At 47.3% G+C, this 18,173-nt stretch overlaps 2 protein-coding genes and 1 long non-coding RNA gene across 4 annotated transcripts in view; 1 reads left to right on the forward strand and 2 right to left on the reverse strand.

The window, feature by feature from the left end:
• On the reverse strand, positions 1-6,367 carry GEMIN4 (gem nuclear organelle associated protein 4). Its single transcript, XM_029927525.1, has 2 exons — positions 6,184-6,367; positions 1-3,353 (listed from the first exon to the last, which is right to left on the reverse strand). The coding sequence occupies exons 1-2, from the start codon at positions 6,191-6,193 to the stop codon at positions 187-189; spliced, it is 3,177 nt and encodes a 1,058-aa protein (XP_029783385.1). The 5' UTR covers positions 6,194-6,367; the 3' UTR covers positions 1-186.
• Positions 6,328-11,187, forward strand: LOC115281871. Its single transcript, XR_003904438.1, has 3 exons — positions 6,328-6,466; positions 8,779-8,901; positions 11,000-11,187. It is a non-coding gene; the product is annotated as an uncharacterized LOC115281871 (long non-coding RNA).
• Positions 10,292-18,173, reverse strand: part of GLOD4 (glyoxalase domain containing 4) — a 20,329-nt gene continuing 12,447 nt past the window's right edge. For both annotated transcript variants that reach the window (XM_029927526.1, XM_029927527.1), the window contains exon 9: positions 10,292-11,722. In XM_029927526.1, coding sequence (XP_029783386.1) covers positions 11,657-11,722 — 66 coding nt within the window. In that variant the 3' untranslated portion in view covers positions 10,292-11,656. The remainder of the gene's footprint in view (positions 11,723-18,173) is intronic.

An 18,173-nucleotide genomic window follows, 5' to 3' on the forward strand; every position in this document is an offset into this window, starting at 1 on the left:
TGAAACTCAGAAGAAAATTTTATAATTGGTATGTTATAAACACTTATGAAACTATTTTCTTTACAGTTATTGCCATACACCTTCTTAGCTTGTGTACAATTTCACACTGAAAAGTTTATATTTCTCAGGTCGGCCCCTAGAGACCCCACCCATGTTAAGGCCCAGCTGTTTTCTGGTCTACAAAGGTCAGAAGTTGCTGATCTTCTGCAGCAGGGTTTGGCGGCGCTCCTCAGGGCTAATGTTCTCAGCAATGGACTTTAAGAAACGCTGCTCATTTACCTTCTGGAGCAAGGAACTAACAGAAGAGTTGGCCTTGCTCAGGGTTTCGTAGCAGGTGAGGATTTCCAAGGCCAAAACGTAGAGTGGTTCACACACCTCTTGGTGGACCATGGCCATGATGTGCAGAACATGACAGAATACCTGGGTATAAAAAAACAGCGTTTCCTGGGTCAGGTCCTGTTCTTGCCCTTGAGCCCAAGGGCCAACTGACTGTATCAACCTAATGGAGTCCAGGAGGTTAGTCAGACTGTTACAGAGAAGTTTGACCACATGGTTCCAGCCTTCCATAGGAAGCCAGTTACGACAACTCTGGCTGCAGAGAAACTGGAAAGTTCTCAGGAAGAGTACAGAGAGTTGGAGCTCCCGGGCAAAGGGCTTTAGGTTGAGCAGAGGAACAAACTGAATATATTCCAGGCTGTAAGGGACATGTAGGAGCTGTTTCTCCAAGAGCTTCCTGGTCAACTGGTAAAGGTACTGCCACTCTTGGGGGCTGCACCAGGGCATGACTTGTACCAGGGCCACCAGAAAGCCCTTGCTGAACAAGCTGACCTCCTCAGGGTTGCCCACATCAACCACCAAGAGGGACAGCATCTGCTCAGAGATGCTGCTGGAGAGGCAGCAGCACTCCATCCAGGCAAGAAGCCCTGTGCCTGGCCCATAGCCAGGGTGCGCCTGGGAGGTCCACTCATCCTCAGGAAGCTTACAGATCTCAAAGAGTGTGGCCGGCACCTCACACTTAAAGTGGCCCTCAAAGAGGTTCTTCATTCTCAGGCGCACTGTCCAGTCAAGCTGCTCAAGCTTCCGGTGGAGCCAAGACAGGGACTTGATCCAGGTGTCTGGGAAAAAAGTCTCGGCACTGGCCAAAACAATCTCACAGAGGATCTCCAGGATATGGAGGACCAGATCCTTCCCGTCCAGAGAGAGGCACCGCTTCTCCTTGGGGAGCTGCCAGTATCTGCTGAAGCAATCCAGGAGCTGGCACAAGCTGAAGATGAGCGGGAACGGAGAACAGGTCTGCAGCCAGTATTCCTCTAGACATGCATTTGCTTGGAGAGTCTGGACGAAGATCTTCAAGCTCAGGTCCACCTCTTTGACGTCCAACATCAAGAAAGGCAGGACAAACTCCTTTAGCACTTCATCTGGCTCAAGAAGAGCAGCAACAGGGATACCCTGGGGCTTCACAGGGGTCATCAGGCAGCTCAGGAGCTCCAAAAACTGCTTTTCTTCCCTGGGTGTAGAGAACTTTGCCCAGACGGTTTCTTTGAGGCATGACACCACAAAATTGGTGGACAGATTTGGACCCTGCTCTTCCATGAACCTAAGGGCAGGGAAGGCGGTGAGAATCTGAGCCAGGAACTTGTGAGTGCCCAGATTGACCACGGCCATGCTGCACATCTTCTTCACCGTGGTCTCTGGGTGCACAATTACCAGGCGGGCCACGGAAGCTACAGCTTTGGCTAAGCCCTCTTCAGAGGCACTCTGTGCAAGCTGGTTAAAAGTTGTATTAAGGTCTTCCTGAAACCCATCCAAGTAAGCCAACTTCTCAGACAGACCCTTTCGCCCCCAGAAAAGCAGGGTGCCTGACAGGACTTTATTTTTATCTGGCAGTGAGAGGTCTGCATAACATTCCAGGACCAAACTGATCACTTGTCTGATCTGAGATTCAGGGACGGCTCTGTCTGTCACGGCGACTCCCATCACCGTTTCCAGCAGCTTTACCACCAAGTCTGGCTCTTGGAAGAGAGCCTGGTTATTTACCAGGCAGGCTAGCCACTCGTCTGAGAAGGCCCATTTCTTCTCAGAAGCAAAAATGTAGCACATTTCCATATGCCGGTCCATCTTTTGCTCGATAATGGCCATGGCAATTGAGGCAGTGATGTCCTTCTCAGAGCTCTTGTTCTTCAGCACCTTGTTTGTTTTCCTCAGGAAGTCCCCTACATACTCTGCCAGCTCGGAGACCACCTGCCTCTCCTCCTTGGACAAGTTGGTGGAATCCAGGTAGAGCTTCAAGTTCTGGCTGAAGGAAGCCAGACTGTCACACAGCCGGTAACTGTCATAACTTATTCCCTGGCTGCTGTTGAGCATGGTCTGCAGCTCTTCCCCCCACTCCCGCAGCAGGCTGCACATGAACTCCAGCCCGATGAAGATCGTCTCACTTGGAAGCCTGGCCAGGGAGTTCAGGCTGATGTCCCGTTCTGCCTCCTTTACCTTCTCTGCCAGTGCCTGTTGGTGAAACGGGTTCTTGGTGTCCGAATTCCACACGGAGATCACCGCGGCCACCTTGTCCAGATACACAGTTGCAGACACTTCCTGGGGGTTGTCCTCCATCAGCGCAAACACTGTCAGCATGTCGGCCAAGTTGGCTAGTGCACAGCACTTCATCCTGGGGCACAGGATTCGATTCTGGATTTGTTTCAGCCCAGTGAGCAGCATGGCCAACAGGGGCATAGTAGGACACACATCTGGGTCTGACTTAAACCTCTTTGGAGGATGGGAGAACTCGTCTGAAGAGGACAAGTACTTATGGGCCATTGTTCTAAACTGCGAGAGCAGGGGGTCCTGCTGATTGCCTTTGTACTTTATCATTTCCCACCAGACACTGAGGAAAAAGGCCACATCCTTTGAAGAAGTGTCAACAGACATGTGCTCCAAAAAGCGCTCTAGTTCTACACGGCAGATGGTGGTGGGCAGGGCCATCAGGAGCTGGATAAAGAGTCCAGAAGCTTCCAGAGACTTGAGCAGCTCAAAAAGCACCGTGTGACTGATGGGAGGGATCATATTGCCTACTGAGAAGAACACATCTTCCTGCCACCGAGTGTCAGTGTCAGAAGGGGTTACAGGGTAGGGCTGAAGCACCTTGGCCCAGATGATGATCAAAGCTTTCTTGTTCCAGGCAAAGGACTGGGAGCACGCTGCGGTGGAGGAGATCTCCCGGAGGGCCTCCACGATGGGCTGCCCAACGTGCTCCCAGTCAGACTTTGTCAATTCTGCCAGTGCTTTGGGGTGGAACAGCTGCTCAGCGAGCAAGAAGCCTCCATGCAGAATAGTCATTTCTTCGCAGATATTCAAGGGTCCTGCACCAAGAGAGGCCGAATAAGACAGAGCATGGTGAAAACATATTTAAAATAATCAGAAGTTAGAGGCAGAGAGACATCAGTCAGTACAGGCTGGCTGTCATTATCAGGGTTAGAAAGAGAAGGGTTCAGCAAGACGGGGAGGAAGGGATGGTTCTAAGAGCCTCTGCGGAGCTGGAGTCACAAGGATGTGCCTGAAGAATAAAAAAGGACTCCCAGACTCCAGCCTGGAATGGGAAGACAATGGGCATCACTGGAGGAACACAGGAGAATCAGAACAGCTTTGGAGTGAACACTACAGTTTGGGTTATTTGGAGTTTAAGGTAGAACATTAAGGTAGAAACACCCTCCAGCAATGGGAAGGTGGATTGATACCGAGGAGGAGAGTCCATCCTGAAAAAGCGGCTCAGGGAGAGTTCTCTGCTGGAGGGGATTAACGGGATGAACAAAGTGAATGAAATCCTGCAGGAAAAGTATGTGGAAAGGGAAGGGCTAGGCCCTCTAGCACAGGATGGGCTGGCGGAGGGTGTGGGGAGGAAGGGCTGAGAGAGAGAGAGAGAGAGAGAGCGAGCGAGTGCACAGCAGTACCAGACTGCAGGGGCCACCAAATGAGTACTGTGGAACATGACAATCAAGCCTCTAAGTAATGATATAGCCTAAGAGGGGCACAGGGCAGGGCTGTGGGCATAGAAGCAATCAGACAAGCCCTGCCTTCCCTTTTTTCTCCTACATCCTTGTCTTGCAAACAGATTTCAAATGTTCTGCCGTTCAGGGAAACAGTTTACCCCATAGCTCTTCCAGTCAAACCAGAACAAGCAACTGAAGGCTCTGATTCTCCGGTAGAAACCGAGAGGCAGACACACACAAAAGTCCTAGATTAAGAAAGATAAGTCCTTCCTCCAGTGAGCCATGAATCAACAGACTTCTCAAGGAAGGATTTGGGGATGTTTAATTAGACATGGCTTTAAATCCTAGCTCAATCATTTAAAAGCAGTGTGGTATCTTAGATTCCTTCTCTGAGCTCCCCTTCTGCAATGTGGGGGGAAACAGAGGCTTCCTTTCAGGACTGTGAGGATCAAGCAATAGTATTAGTCAAGCCCTTGGCACAGTTGGTTGCTGCTAGCTCCCGATTCCTTACAAGATACAGCTACAGTATGCATCTGGCTACAATGAGCCTGATAAGTGCTCACTAAATGTTGATGCCCCACAAATCTTTCCCTTGTTGGCAGGACCAGTACCTTGTCTCTATTCTTTGCCTTCTCCTAGCTCAAGAACAGGAAAGGACATAGGTCTTCCTCAAGTAAGCTGCTTCTGGCCCAGAAACAAAATCCGAGTACACTATTCAGTCTTCCTGACTCCCTCCCCTTTCCCAGGGCATGGAGATGCCACCTCTTCCTCATTCCCTCACGGCTCCAAGAACCCATCTTTCCCATTTATACAGGCCAGGAGCCAGCAAGAGAGAACCTTGATTCAGATTACAAAACATCCTGCCCTTCGACTTTAAGGGAGCAACTAAAAGCAAAGGATCAGTATTCCTTTGCAACTAATTGGTGAAGGCAATTCACTGCGACTCCCTGTGGCCAAAGCACACACCCAGGAAAGATTAGGTTGCCTGAGGGGGTCTCACTGGAGATTCTGCCCCCCTCTTTGCCTCAGGTTGCTCCCCTAGGAATTTGTAAATTTAATTTTATTGCACCATCAGCTCAGCCAAAATGTTTGAGCCCTAAAACCCACCTTCCAGAGATAAGTGTGTTCACTGAGCTACCTGGAGTAAGTCCCAGGCTACTGGTTACTAGCTGGGCAAATCCTAAGTATTTTTATCACTCCTGGTTAACTGGTGCTTATGTTTAAGTGTTTAGTCTGTGCCAGGAACTTTGCAAGATCTTTCTGCATCTTCAAATCAACCTTGTGAGGGCCATTCCTGCTTTTAGAGATGGGAACATTGGGATTCAGAAACAGTTTGCTCAGGATGCCTGAACTACAGTGTAATGAGGCTGGGACAGATCACCACCGCTGCAGGGCTCCAAACTCTGTTCCACCACCGAAGAGCTTACTCGGGGACAGGACTGCATTTCTACTGGCACATCTTGCGGTACCTCACTCACCCCAGCTCTCTCAGAACAGCCTCCTCTTATCTCCTTAAAACATGTCCAGCAGGGTGGGAGGCTGCCCAAGGAGCCACCGATTTATACGAACGCCCCCCCCTCACTTCTCGCAGACCCTGCGGGTGAGGAATCGGAATCAAAAGTTCACAGAAGTTCAAAAGTTCAGAAGTTCAAAAGCACCTCAGCGGCTGCGGCCCTCCCCAGGGCTGCTGGTCGCATGAACGTTAGCTGTGCCTTGGCACCCTACCACTGTAGGGAGAGCTGTGCTCTCAATCCAAACGCCCCCAAACTGTGTGGTGGATACATTATCATCGTCCCCGTTTTATCGACGAGAACCTCAAGAGCATAAGACGCTTGCTCAACAACTCGGTAACCGGTCAATAATGAGGCTGTCTGGGTATCCGGGATTCCCCGGGACGTCTTCTGAGGCCGGCATTTTCCAAAGCACGTGCACGACCCTGTTCACCTTCAGGAAAATCTAACTTCACAATCGGTTGGCCCCTCGCGTGGAAAGGCGTCCGAAAGGGACAAGATGCCGGCCAAGGAGCAGTGGGGCCGGAGTTAGAGCCCCGCCTCCCGACCCCCGGCCTCCGAGAGTCGCCCCAGTCCCCCCAAACCGTCCCCTATCCGGAGGTCCCTTAGCCCGACCCCGCTTGGCACTGCCTTGGTCGCCCGTTTCAGTACGGGGACCAAGAGGGCCGAGAACGGGCAATCAAGACACCCACCTAGGTCCATGGCGGCGACGCCAGCGGCCGTGAGGCCGCCCCTCCCGCGCGAAGCCGTGAGTGCAGCGCAGCCACCGCTGCACAATGGGCTGTTCCGGGAGGCGGGACAATGGGCCGCGCGCCTCCGCCCCCGCCCACAATCTCAGTCCGGGCTCCGAGTGGTCAGTCTCAGGCCTCCCGCCGCTCCGCGCGCACGCGCAGTACTCACCAACAGGTCCGCTGCGCCCAGGCAACCCGGCCCCCGTCGCCCCCTACCGGCCCGAGGCCTCCAACCAGCCAATAGGTACGTACTTGCACTTCGTTTCCGCCGTGCGTGCCCCGCCCCGCCCCGAAACGTCCCTCCGGTCACTGGCCCTTGGGCTCTACACACAGCCTTCCTAGGCGGCGCCGCTCAGCGGCGCGTCTGCCCAGCTTTGAGTCCCAGTAGCTCATACCCACTAGCTACATCCCAGGTTCCGCTTTCGCTCCCATCCAATAATCCCCAGGATTACCCGCACTGAACGCCCTCCCCAGGCTGCCCATTAATCAGTACAGGTGTGCCACTCCTCCCCTCGAGGGGGTCTACCAGTCTTAAGACTGTCTGTCCCCCAGACGCAAAATCCGCCCCACTCCGTCCCCCACAGCGCCTCCTTCTCACAGCACAGCATCCTTAATTTTCTGGCATCATAAACGCCTTTGAAATGCTACTGGTTGCCCTCCTGGCAGTTTGCCAGCCAGACCAATGGTGGGGGAGATCCAACCCAATGGGCCTCAGTTTGCAATGTGTACTTTATAAAAACACATTTGACTTCTCGACTTCTCACTGAGAACACACACACACACGGATATCCTATGTTCTGAAACATTTCCCTGGCTCCTTTGCTCCTTTTGCTCTTCCAAGACCTAATGACTAGTCTCCAGTGTTTCTAACTCTCCATCCTCCATCGCCAATTATCACTTAGAAAAGACACGGGCCCGGCCTCAGTTCCCTCAACGTGCCAGGTGGCGTTTGAGATGGCCTGCGCGGCTATCAAGCAGTTGAAGGGACCTGTGAGTGATGAGCAGAAACTGTTGGTGTACAGCTTCTACAAGCAGGCCACCCAGGACGACTGCAACATCCCTGCCCACCTGCCACAGATGTGAAGGACAAGGCCAAGTGGGTGGCATGGAATGAGAACAAAGATGGTGCCATGAGGATCTATGATGCCAAAGTGGAAGAACTGAAGAAAAATGGTTAAGGAGAATGGAGTGTCAAACAGAATGAAGTAGCAATGGCTCCTCTGACAGGGAAAAGGGCTTCTTAAAAGTCTGATGGCTGAAATGTTATGAAGCCGTAACAACTGTAGCTGAGAGACCTCAATGAATCACTTAAACTGCATGAGAGTGACTGTTTGCTGAAAGGTGACTACACTCAAAGTGACTGGGAGAGTCCTGGAGAGGTGTCCAAAATATATAAAACCAGGGGCGCCTGGGTGGCTCAGTCGGTTAAGCCTCCAACTTTGGCTCAGGTCAGATCTCACGTTCGTGGGTTCGAGTCCCGCGTCAGGCTCTGTGCTGCCAGCTAGCTCAGAGCCTGGAGCCTGCTTCCGGTTCTGTGTCTCCTTCTCTCTCTGCCCCTCCCCCTCTCATGCTCTGTCTTTCTCTGTGTCAAAAATAAATAAAACATTTAAAAAATTCAAAATATATAAAAACCAGCTCTCCACTTGGGAAAGTTCCATCAAAACTGGCTTTATGTGGAATTTGGAGCGCTCCCAGCCTTTCTATTCCCAGAGTGTATGTTGGTATTTGGCAGGAGTAGAGGGGTTGGGGGAAGACTCATGCTATGAAAATTGCCCAAGATTTGAGGTCAGTCAACGAGACCGTTCTCCAGAGGCTCGGCCTCTCAGGGGAAAGGAGAAGGAGGCCGAGGCCTGTCTCTTCAGGGGTTGTCTGTTCACTGTTAACTCAACATTACTGAGGGGGTCTTCATCTTCCAAAAAGCTCGTCAATTCCTAATACTCAAAGCCCCACTGGAACATAGGCCTGATGAAGTTAATATTTTGAGGGAAGTCAAACTTTTAGTGAAGTAATTGATGCATGACAACATAGCAGATGAGAAACACTGGAGCAGATGGCTTCAAAATCCCAGCCTCTGAATGCAACTAAAACGCCTTGGGGTTAGTCTGAAGCTAACCCTGATTTCTGCCTGGGGATGTCGATAGGACAATATGTGTACAGGTAAGTGAGTTTATTTAGTTATTTATTTTTGAGAGAGAGTGCATGCAAGCATGAGTGGGGCAGGGGCAAAGGGAGGGAGACAGAGGATCCCAAGCAGGCTCTGGGCTTACAGCCCGATGTGGAGCTCAAACTCAAGAACTGTGAGATCAAGACCTGATCCCAGGTTGGACACTCAACTGAGCCGCCCAGGCGCCCGAGTTTGTTTTAGGACAACCCACCCTGTGACCCACGCAAGAGCCAAAGCTCAGCTTCCACTCCTTCAGTGTTGGTTGTCTTGGCGGCATCAATGCACAGAAAGTGCACTGGGAAATACAGACTAACTGGTATTACATTTCAGAGAGAAAGCTCTGTGGTGGCATGGAACTTCCCAATACTTTTCCTCAAAAACTATTTTCACAGACTACGACATCAGGTCAGCTCCAGTTCGTGAAGGACCCTTAAACAATAGAAGCAACAACCAAAAAGACATCAGAGGACAAAGGAAACCAAATCTCACCAGACAGCTTGGGATCTTCTGTTCACGTATGTGCAGAAAGTTGCTATAGACTAAGTACACATATTACTTGAAGAGAAAGTGTCCCCAGGACACCAGTGGTATCTGTGACTAAAGAACTATTGTTAACTACAAACTGGGCAAGAGCCACGCTGTACAACAGTGTGCTGTCCTCTCTTCTTTGGAGGATATTATAAGCACATTCAGATGCTTTTAAGACCCTGATTTCACATTAAATGTGAAATACTAGTAAAAATAATAATGGAGGGGCACCTGGGTGGCTCAGTCAGTTGAGCATCCATTTGACTTTGGCTCAGGTCACGTTCTCATGGCTTGTGAGTTCAAGCCCCGCATCAGGTTCTGTGCTGACAGCTCAGAGCCTGGAGCCTGCTTTGGATTCTGTGTCTCCCTCTCTGTTCTTCCCCCGCTTCTCTCTCTCTCTCTCAAAAATAAACATTATCATCAATAAATATTTTTTAAAAATTTTAAACTTAATATGCTAGAAGTCCACAACCCCTCAAGGCCAAAAACCAAAATGGCTGCTCTGAAAACACAACCCTGAAGCTCTAGAGCTTTCCAACTTCATCTGTTTTAAAACACCTGCTTGGGCAAAACCATCTTTCTTTCCTTTTTTTTAGGAAAAAATTTTAAGGTTTCACTCATTTTGAGAGAGACAGCACAGAGGAGGGGCAGAGAGACAGAGGGAGAGAGAATCCCAAGCAGGCTCTGCGCTGCCACCGCAGAGCCAGACACGAGCCAAAACCAACAGTCGGACATTCAACTGGCTGAGCCACCCAGGTGCCCCAAAAGCCATCTTTCTTATAACTTTGTTTTCTCGTGGAGCATACCATCATCAGAAGTGGGAAAGTAATCCTACCTGGGGTTTAAAATCACTAGCTATCCCGGGCAGAGGTAAACTTTTGGACTCCTCGATAAAAGGCCAAAGCGGTACACTAAATGGTTTTAGGATGAACACAGCAATGAAGACTGCAGCTAAAGAAAGATGACCGGCAGTGGGATGAAGCGGGGCTTATACGGTAAAGACAAAATGTCCCATGTAGATAAACAGCATTAACTTCTCTTTATGCATAGCAGTAATTTAAAAGAGGAGAAATTCTGGGGCGCCTGGGCGGCTCAGTCGGTTAAGCGTCCAGCTTCGGCTCAGAGCATGATCTCACCGTTCGTGGGTTCGAGCCCCGCATCGGGCTCTGTGCTGACAGCCAGCTCAGAGCCTGGAGCCTGCTTCAGATTCTGTGTCTCCCTCTCTCTCTGACCCTCCCCTGTTCACAGTGTCTCTCTCTGTCTCTCAAAAATAAAAAAAAAAAAACATTAAAAAGAGGAAAAATTCTGGCATGTTAAAATTGAATAAAATTGAAGTAGATAAAAAAGAAATCTAGTATGCGTTTAGTCTTCCAGTACTTACATAAACCATTTATTTTATTGACACTCAGAAGGCCTAGGTCAGTAGCCTGATACCCTGGGAAAAGCATAGTTTCTCTGTACAGTAACGGTATTCCCAGAGATAAACATCAAGAATTACTTACTAAGCTAAAGGGAAATCTGAGAGTTAAATCTTAGTCTGCCGAGACGCAGAGAAGTCTGGTTATTCAAAATCTACACAATAATTTCCCCATGTATATGCAAACAGGTGAACCAATTGTCTGGGGAAGGAACGTCTAGAACCTGATTTGCTTTGAAACCCTTGATTGCTCCCCTAAGACAAGGAATTTAAGCTGAATGGAAAATGCTGCGGAGAGAGCAAAGGACTGTTTTCTGTCGGTGAAGGGAAGACCACCCTATAGTAAGAAGAGGAACTGAAACCCCGAAATTTCCTGCCAGCCAGGGAGAATAACTGAGGTCATTTCAGATGTATTTTTCTGGAACTGGTAACCTGAGTCAGTCCTTTTCAATCTCTTCAGTTTCTTCCCTATAATTAGAATCTGGCCACCACCATTTTTAAATAAGGAGTCTTAAAGGCTGGTGCAAAAAAACGTGATTTCAGGAGTAGAGTTCCAAAAACTATTTAATAAATATGGCCAATATAGTTCTGTTTCCAATGAGTAGAAGTTATTTGTTCTGTAGCACCAAATAGAAAACTCTAAGAAGGTGTTAACTTTTTTTTTTCAGGCTGAAGAAATATCGAATCCATATTTCAGAAATCAAATCCATATTTCAGAAATTAAGATTCTCGTGAGGATTTAAGAAAATTATATAAAGAAAGTGGCCTGAAGCCAGGCATGTGGCAGCACAACACATGAGATCCTTCCATCTGTTTTCTCTGGATATTCAAAATTTTAAAGCAAGGAATGTGTGAGTGGTAGTCAAATCTTTTGATTCAATGAACCAAATGTCTTTAAAATGTTTCACTGTCAAGGCCTGCCAGAGGAGGGCGTTAGAAGAGCACGCGATCATGGGGTTGGAAGTATTCCTGTCCTAAGCTTATCAAAAATTCCCTCCACCTTCAACCAAAGGTAATGTCCCATATTGTTGCCCAGGCTGAAAAATGATGACTCATCTACTCGAGTTACACGCAGAAGGTGCCATTCTGATGCCAGTGCAGCGTACAGCACGAGTTCTCCGCTAATGGGACTGGTAATAGTAAGACTTTATTTCTAAAATCTATCTGGGAGCTTTCAAAGATTAAAACACACAGATCTTCAGCACCCCAGCCTCCTTGCTTGTGCAGGAACAACTGAGTCATGATAGCATTTATCAGGCACGGACACCCCGGGCCTGCAGGTGCTCGACAGGAGGCACAAATGCTGGCTCCACAGTGTGTCTCTGTCAACCCGAAGCCTTTGGTTTATTTTGCTTAGCAAACCATTCCTCACTTTTGTCTGCGGCCATTGCCTACAGAAAGAGAATTGGAATATATGGTTAAGTCTATGAAATAGAATATACAGTCGACTTTGTACCTCTCATTGCACTATCACAGTCATTAACAGTTAAGATACACTGAATGTGTTCATTCCGTACAGAGTATTATGTTTAATTTCACTGGACGCTGATGAGTATCAAGCAACCGAGTCTCACGTGGCAGAGTACAGCGTGACGCGCGCAGACATGAGTGTGGCTGGCCAGCCGACTGATCAGAGAGCAAGGAGCAAGCACACGAGGCTGCCGGGTCCCTGGAAGAACAGACGGGGCTGTCGCTCTTCACGTCTGGGTAGGCTCTCAAGAATCTTTTAGTGCTCGGTGTTATGAGACCACATATGAAAAGCTACTTTCATGTTTTGGCTAGTAAGCCTGGAACGATTTGCCTTTGCTACGCCTCCTCCGATACCGTCCCACCGATGCTGGTGCTGCTCCGTTGGTTTGGGGCCTCTTCCTTAAAAAGGAAGCCTTGTGAATACGTTTTGGTTCCACTAGAGTGTTTTTATCTTACTATTCCACCAGGCTGAGACCATGCAGAAGGGCTTATAGAGGGATCTACGCCTAGAACCTAAGTCTTTTAAAACTTCCTGTCCAGTGACGCCTGGGTGGCTCAGTCGGTTAAGCATCCGACTTCAGCTCAAGTCATGACCTCACAGTTCGTGAGTTTGAGCCCTGCATCGGGCTCTGTGCTGACAGCTTGGAGTCTGCTTTGGATTATGTGCCTACCTCTCTGCTCGTCCTCTGCTTGCTCTCTGTCTCTCTCAAAAAACAAAAAAATTGAAAAACAAAAAACAAAACTTTCCTGTAATAAAAACATGCATATGCTAAATGGGTGTTTGGTAAGGCTACACATTAACTTACTCAGTCAAAAATCAAGTATAGCAATACCTTTAAAAATGCCAGTTTTCATTATGAGCTAGGCATGAGGCTGGGTTCAGGTGTGGTGGCAGAGACACAGTCTGCGCTTCGGGGAGCACACGCAATAGCGGAGGACTCAGACAACTATGTTGCATGAGGGCACACGCACGTGTGTCTCCTAGGGCACCTGCTATCACAGAAGCACGAACAAGGTGATATCAGACCACAAGAAAACAACTAAGCGGTTGGAGAAATGGCATTAAAAAACTTATCTACCTCAGCAGGAAGTGCAAGGATGGTGTCTGCCACTGAAAATGAAGAAACAGAAGTACGTGTACGTTTTATTTAGAAACCTCAAAGGTGAACGTGGCTGTCCTGGGCAGTGGGACTCAGAGATGGGACAAGACACCGTCACACTGACTTAGAGAGTATCTTAGTGCTATGTGACTTTCTTTTGATGAACATAAAAAGGGTTTTGAAAATCAAGGTGTGCAAAATAAGAGAAAACTGAAAAATTTGCAGAGTTTGTTTTTTCAGAGCCATAAAATATGGGGGAAACAACAAATTCTGGTGTGGAGAATCCAAGAAAGCTTGTGAGTTCTGAGTGAGGAGTTGAAGAGGAAGAAAACAAACCTTCGGGAGGAGGCAAGAAGCTACGTCCTGGGGAATGTGCGCCGCTCGCTGGGGCTGGGGTAGGAGGGCGGGAGGGAGAGGGCGGCGCAGAAGATCGGAGAGCAGGGAAGGGCCAGACGGCTTCCACGCGGTCAGAGGGTTTGGAATGTAACCTGGAGACAACAGGAGCTATGAGAAGACTAACTGGTCTTTGAAATCACTGGATTTATGCCTAGAAAGCCGGTGCTGGCAGCAGGGATGGCTGGAAGGTGAGAGGCGGCTTCTGCACTCTTATAGGTGAGAACGAGGGCCCTTTCCAAGGGTAAGTGGAGAGAAAGGAGGTCTCAGAGTGAACTCACACCTCTTGGGGACTAAACAGCTAACAGAACTTAGGGCTGAGGAGAAACAATGTTAAAACACTGCTTTATAAACAAGGTTCAAAATTGCTTTTTAGGTCCCAAACTACTCTAAGATAAAAAGCCTCTTAAATGCTATAAAGGAAAAGCAGTTCCACTGCTAGGTATTTACCCAAGAGAAATGAAACCCAAGAGAAAAGTCTACAAGAGTTATACAAGGATGTTCATAACAGTCTTGCTTCTAATAGATAAAAATGTTATGTTAAATTGCTCTTAAAAAATTTTTTTTTATGTCTATTTTATTTTGAGAGACAGAGTGAGTAGGGGAGGGGCAGAGAGAGAGGTAGACACAGAATCCGAAGCAGGCTCCAAGGGCTGAGCCATAGGCACAGAGCCCGATGCAGGGCTTGAACTCATGAACCATGAGATCATGACCTGAGTCGAAGTCAGACGCTTAACTGACTAAGCCACCCAGACACCCCTAAATTGCTCTACTGAAAAAAAATAAACCACTTTTATTTATTTTTTAGTAATCCCTACACACAATGTGGGGCTCAATCTCAAACCCTGGGATCAAGAGTTGCATGCTCTTCCAACTGAGCCAGCCAGGCGCCCCTAAATTGTTCTACTTTTTGAAATTTCCATGGTTTATCAGGGTGAAGAGGTTTCACTGGCTATTAACACTAGTCTGGACTGAGATAGCACTAAACATAAAAAAAGTTGATAAACTGGACTTAAAATTTTTTCTCTGCTCTTCCCTGCTTATAACAATGGATAGATCATCTACACAGAAAATCAACAAGGAAACAATGACTTTGAATGAAACACTGGACCAGATGGACTTAACAGATATATTCAGAACATATCATCCTAAAGTAGAGGAACACACATTTTTCTTGAGTGCACATGGAACGTTCTCCAGAACAGGTTACATACTGGGACACAAATCAGCCCTCAGTAAGTACAAAATGACTGAGATCATACCATGCATATTTTCAGACTTCAACACTAGGAAACTTGAAATCAACCACAAGGAAAAATGTGGAAAGATAACAAATACTTGGAGACTAAGATGTTTTCTGTTCTTATAAGGCTGTGTTAAAATAAATCGGCAAGCCATAGACTGGGACTAGTACTTGCATTTGCAGATATTTAACAAATGACTTGCTTCCAGAACTCCAGCCAATGAGATTTTTTTAAAAAATGGATTTGAGCAGGACTTGAAAAACAAGCAAAAATTCAAATGACAGAAGGGCCATTCCAGGAGAATAAAATCATGTGAGCAGACACACAATGTGCATAGTTAGAGACTGTGATTAGACTAGCTAAAACGTAAAAGAGATCAGAGGTGTGTCTTCTGACCTGTTTGTCATGAAACACAGTGGATCATATACATTGTTCTGTATTGATATAGTCCAATTACATTAAAGCTTATTAAAAAATACATAGGGAGGGGCACCTGGGTGGCTCACTCAGTTGAGCATCTGACTCTTGATTTTGGCTCAGGTCATGTTATCCTAGGGTGTGGGATGGAGATCCACATCAGAATGATCAGGCAAATTTTAATAAAAACTGGATTTTAAGTGATGTTAAGGATATACCATTGATTTTTCTTGTGTGTAGGATCAATAAAAAAAATTTCTTGGGGCGCCTGGGTGGCTCAGTCGGTTAAGCCTCCAACTTCGGCTCAGGTCAGATCTCACGTTCATGGGTTCAAGCCCCGCATCAGGCTCTGTGCTAACAGCTCAGAGCTTGGAGCCTGCTTCCGGTTCTGTGTCTCCTTCTCTCTCTGCCCCTCCCCCTCTCATGCTCTGTCACTCTCTGTATCAAAAATAAATAAAACATTAAAAAAAATTAAAAAAAAATTTCTTGATTTTTATTTCTTTTAAATCATCTTAAAATGTTTAAAATACTTACATATTTAGGGTTGAAATAAAACAGCACCTAAAATTTGCCTTATAATTCCCCAGCACACACGCACATAAAAGTGGGGTGGGAAGGATTGATGAAAGCTATGGCAGAGCTGATTAGTGACAATCCCGTAGGGATCTGCTGTACTCTCCTGCGTTTTTGGAATTTTTAATCAAGTATTAAAAATAAAATCTAAGGAAAGAAATGGATAAAAGACTTGAACATATGATTCACAAAGGAAGGTATGCAAATAGCCAATAAGCCTATGCAAAGGTGCGCAACATCAATAGTTATCAGGGAAATGGAAATTCAACCACACCGAGAAACCATCTTCCATGTTCTAGGAGAGCTAAAGCGAAGGCCCAGAAAAGCACAAATGCTGACGAGGATGTGGAGAAGCCGGACCTCTCAGACACACACACGACTGGGAGGAGCATTAAGTGGTTCAAGCACTTCGCACAACTGTTTGGCAGTTTCTTATAAAGTAAAACCAATTCCACTCTTAGGTATTTACCCAAGAAAAATGATTCATGTCTGTAAGAGTCACGCAGGAGTGTTCACAGCGGGGCACCTGGACAGCTCAGCTGGTTGAGTGTCTGGCTCTTGATTTCAGCGCGGGTCGTGATTTCACGGTTTATGGGATGGAGCCCCGTGTCCGGCTCTGTGCTAATGTCATAGAGTCTGCTTGGGATTCTCTCCCTCTCTCTCTCTGCTCCTCCCCTACTTGTGTTGTCTCTCCCTCAAAATAAATAAACTTAAAAAAAAAATGTTCATAGTAATCTTCCTTATAAATACATAAAAATCTCTGCACACAACTCAAATATCCACCATCAGAAGAATGGATAAGCAAATCGTTATATTCATAAAACTGAACACCATTCAGTAATTAAAAAGAACAGGGGCACCTGGGTGGCTTACTCAGTCAAGCGTCCGACTTGGGCTCAGGTCATGATCTCATCAGTTTGTGAGTGTGAGCCCCAAACAGGGCTGTTTTGGATCCTGTCTCCTCCCTCTCTCTCTGCCCCTCCCTGCTCATGTCCTCTTTCTCTCTCTCTCTCAAATAAATAAATAAACATTAAAAAAAAAAAGAACTCTGACATGTACAATTACATGGAGGAATCTCAAAATGTTATGTTGTGGGACAGAAGCCAGGCACAAAAGAATACCTACTGAATGATTCCATTTATGTGAAGTCCAAGGACAAACAAAAATAATGATAGAAATCAGTATAGTAGTTGGCTCTAGGAAGGGGGGTGGGTGGGAACTAACTGGAAATGGGCACGAGAACACTTTCTACAATGATGAAAATGCTCTGTAATTTAAGCAGCAGTTGTATGAGAATATTTAGCTGTCAACACTTATTACCAAATTCAACATTAAATTCCTGTTCATTTAAATTCTATGTAGGGGCACCTGGGTAGCTCAGATTCTTTCTCTTTCTCCCTCTGCCCCTCTCTCCTGCTCAAGCTCTCTCTTAACAATAACAAAAAACTCCATGTATATTTTACCTTAGAAACAACAACAACAAAATACTTGTTTGGAGCTTAGGGAGGAGTAGGGACTAGAAATCAGAAGTCAGAGAATGGGGGCCCCTGGGTGGCTCGGTCGATTAAGCTCAGGTCATGATCTCCTGGTTCATGGGTTCAGCCCCACATTGGGCTCTGAGCCGTCAGTGCCGGGCTGCTTAGGCCTCTCTCTATACTCTCTCTGCCCCTCCCCTGCTCTCGCTGTCTCTCAAAATAAATAAGCTTACAAAAAGGGTCAGAGAATGGGTGACGGCTGCAGCTCAGCACTCAGGTAACCAGAGTACCCAGAGAAGAGGAAGAACAGTACGTGAGAATAAAAGACAGCGTGGGAGCTCACGAAAATCGCTTTGGAATGAGACAGAAAGTCGTGTCTGTGCTGGAGAAGCGGTCAGATATGAAGATGGCAGGGTCTGTCGGACCAAAGCAGAAGACAGCTGGCAAGAGGACACAGTTGGTCAGTGACATGAAAAAACAAGAAGGAAAAGAGTCTAATGGACGTGCCACCTGAGAGGCTGCCTGACATTCTATTTTCCTTCATAATAAAATTTATAAATGCTGCAATTTCTCTTTCTTGCTTTCGTTGACATTAATTGAATGTCTGTTATGTCAGCAGTTTGCCGTGGTCTATAAACCACACGACAATCCTATGAGGTGGCTAATCTGATTTTCTCAAGATTTGAGGTAAGGAAACTGAAGTTTAGGGGCGCATGGCTGGCTCAGTTGGTAGAGCATGCAACTCTTGATTTTGGAGTCATGGGTTCAAGCCCCACATTGGACATAGAGATCTTGAAAGAAAACAACACTGAAGTTCAGGGAACTTAAGTAAATCGCTTCAGGTCAGTCACACAGATATTAAGTGACAGATCCAGGACAGACTGACTCCCTTCCTCTATCAGCAACAGAGCCCTTGCCGAGCTCCTATTACACCCCAGGCATGGGCCAGGCGCTGCAGAACAGCAACTGCTTTGGATGCTGCTGGAAGACCGAGTCTGCGGAAGACAGAAAAGTAGCTGTGGGACCTGGCGAGACGGAGGTCATGGGTGACACCAGCATGAGCGTTTTCACAGAGCCACAGGAGCCAGTGCACCACAGGCTGAGGTGTGAATGGGGGAAGAAGGAGAAACGGCGTGTGGGCAGATTCTTTAAAAGAAACCTGGAGAAGGG

Source organism: Suricata suricatta, chromosome 17, assembly GCF_006229205.1.
Source record: "Suricata suricatta isolate VVHF042 chromosome 17, meerkat_22Aug2017_6uvM2_HiC, whole genome shotgun sequence".
NCBI lineage: Eukaryota > Metazoa > Chordata > Mammalia > Carnivora > Herpestidae > Suricata > Suricata suricatta.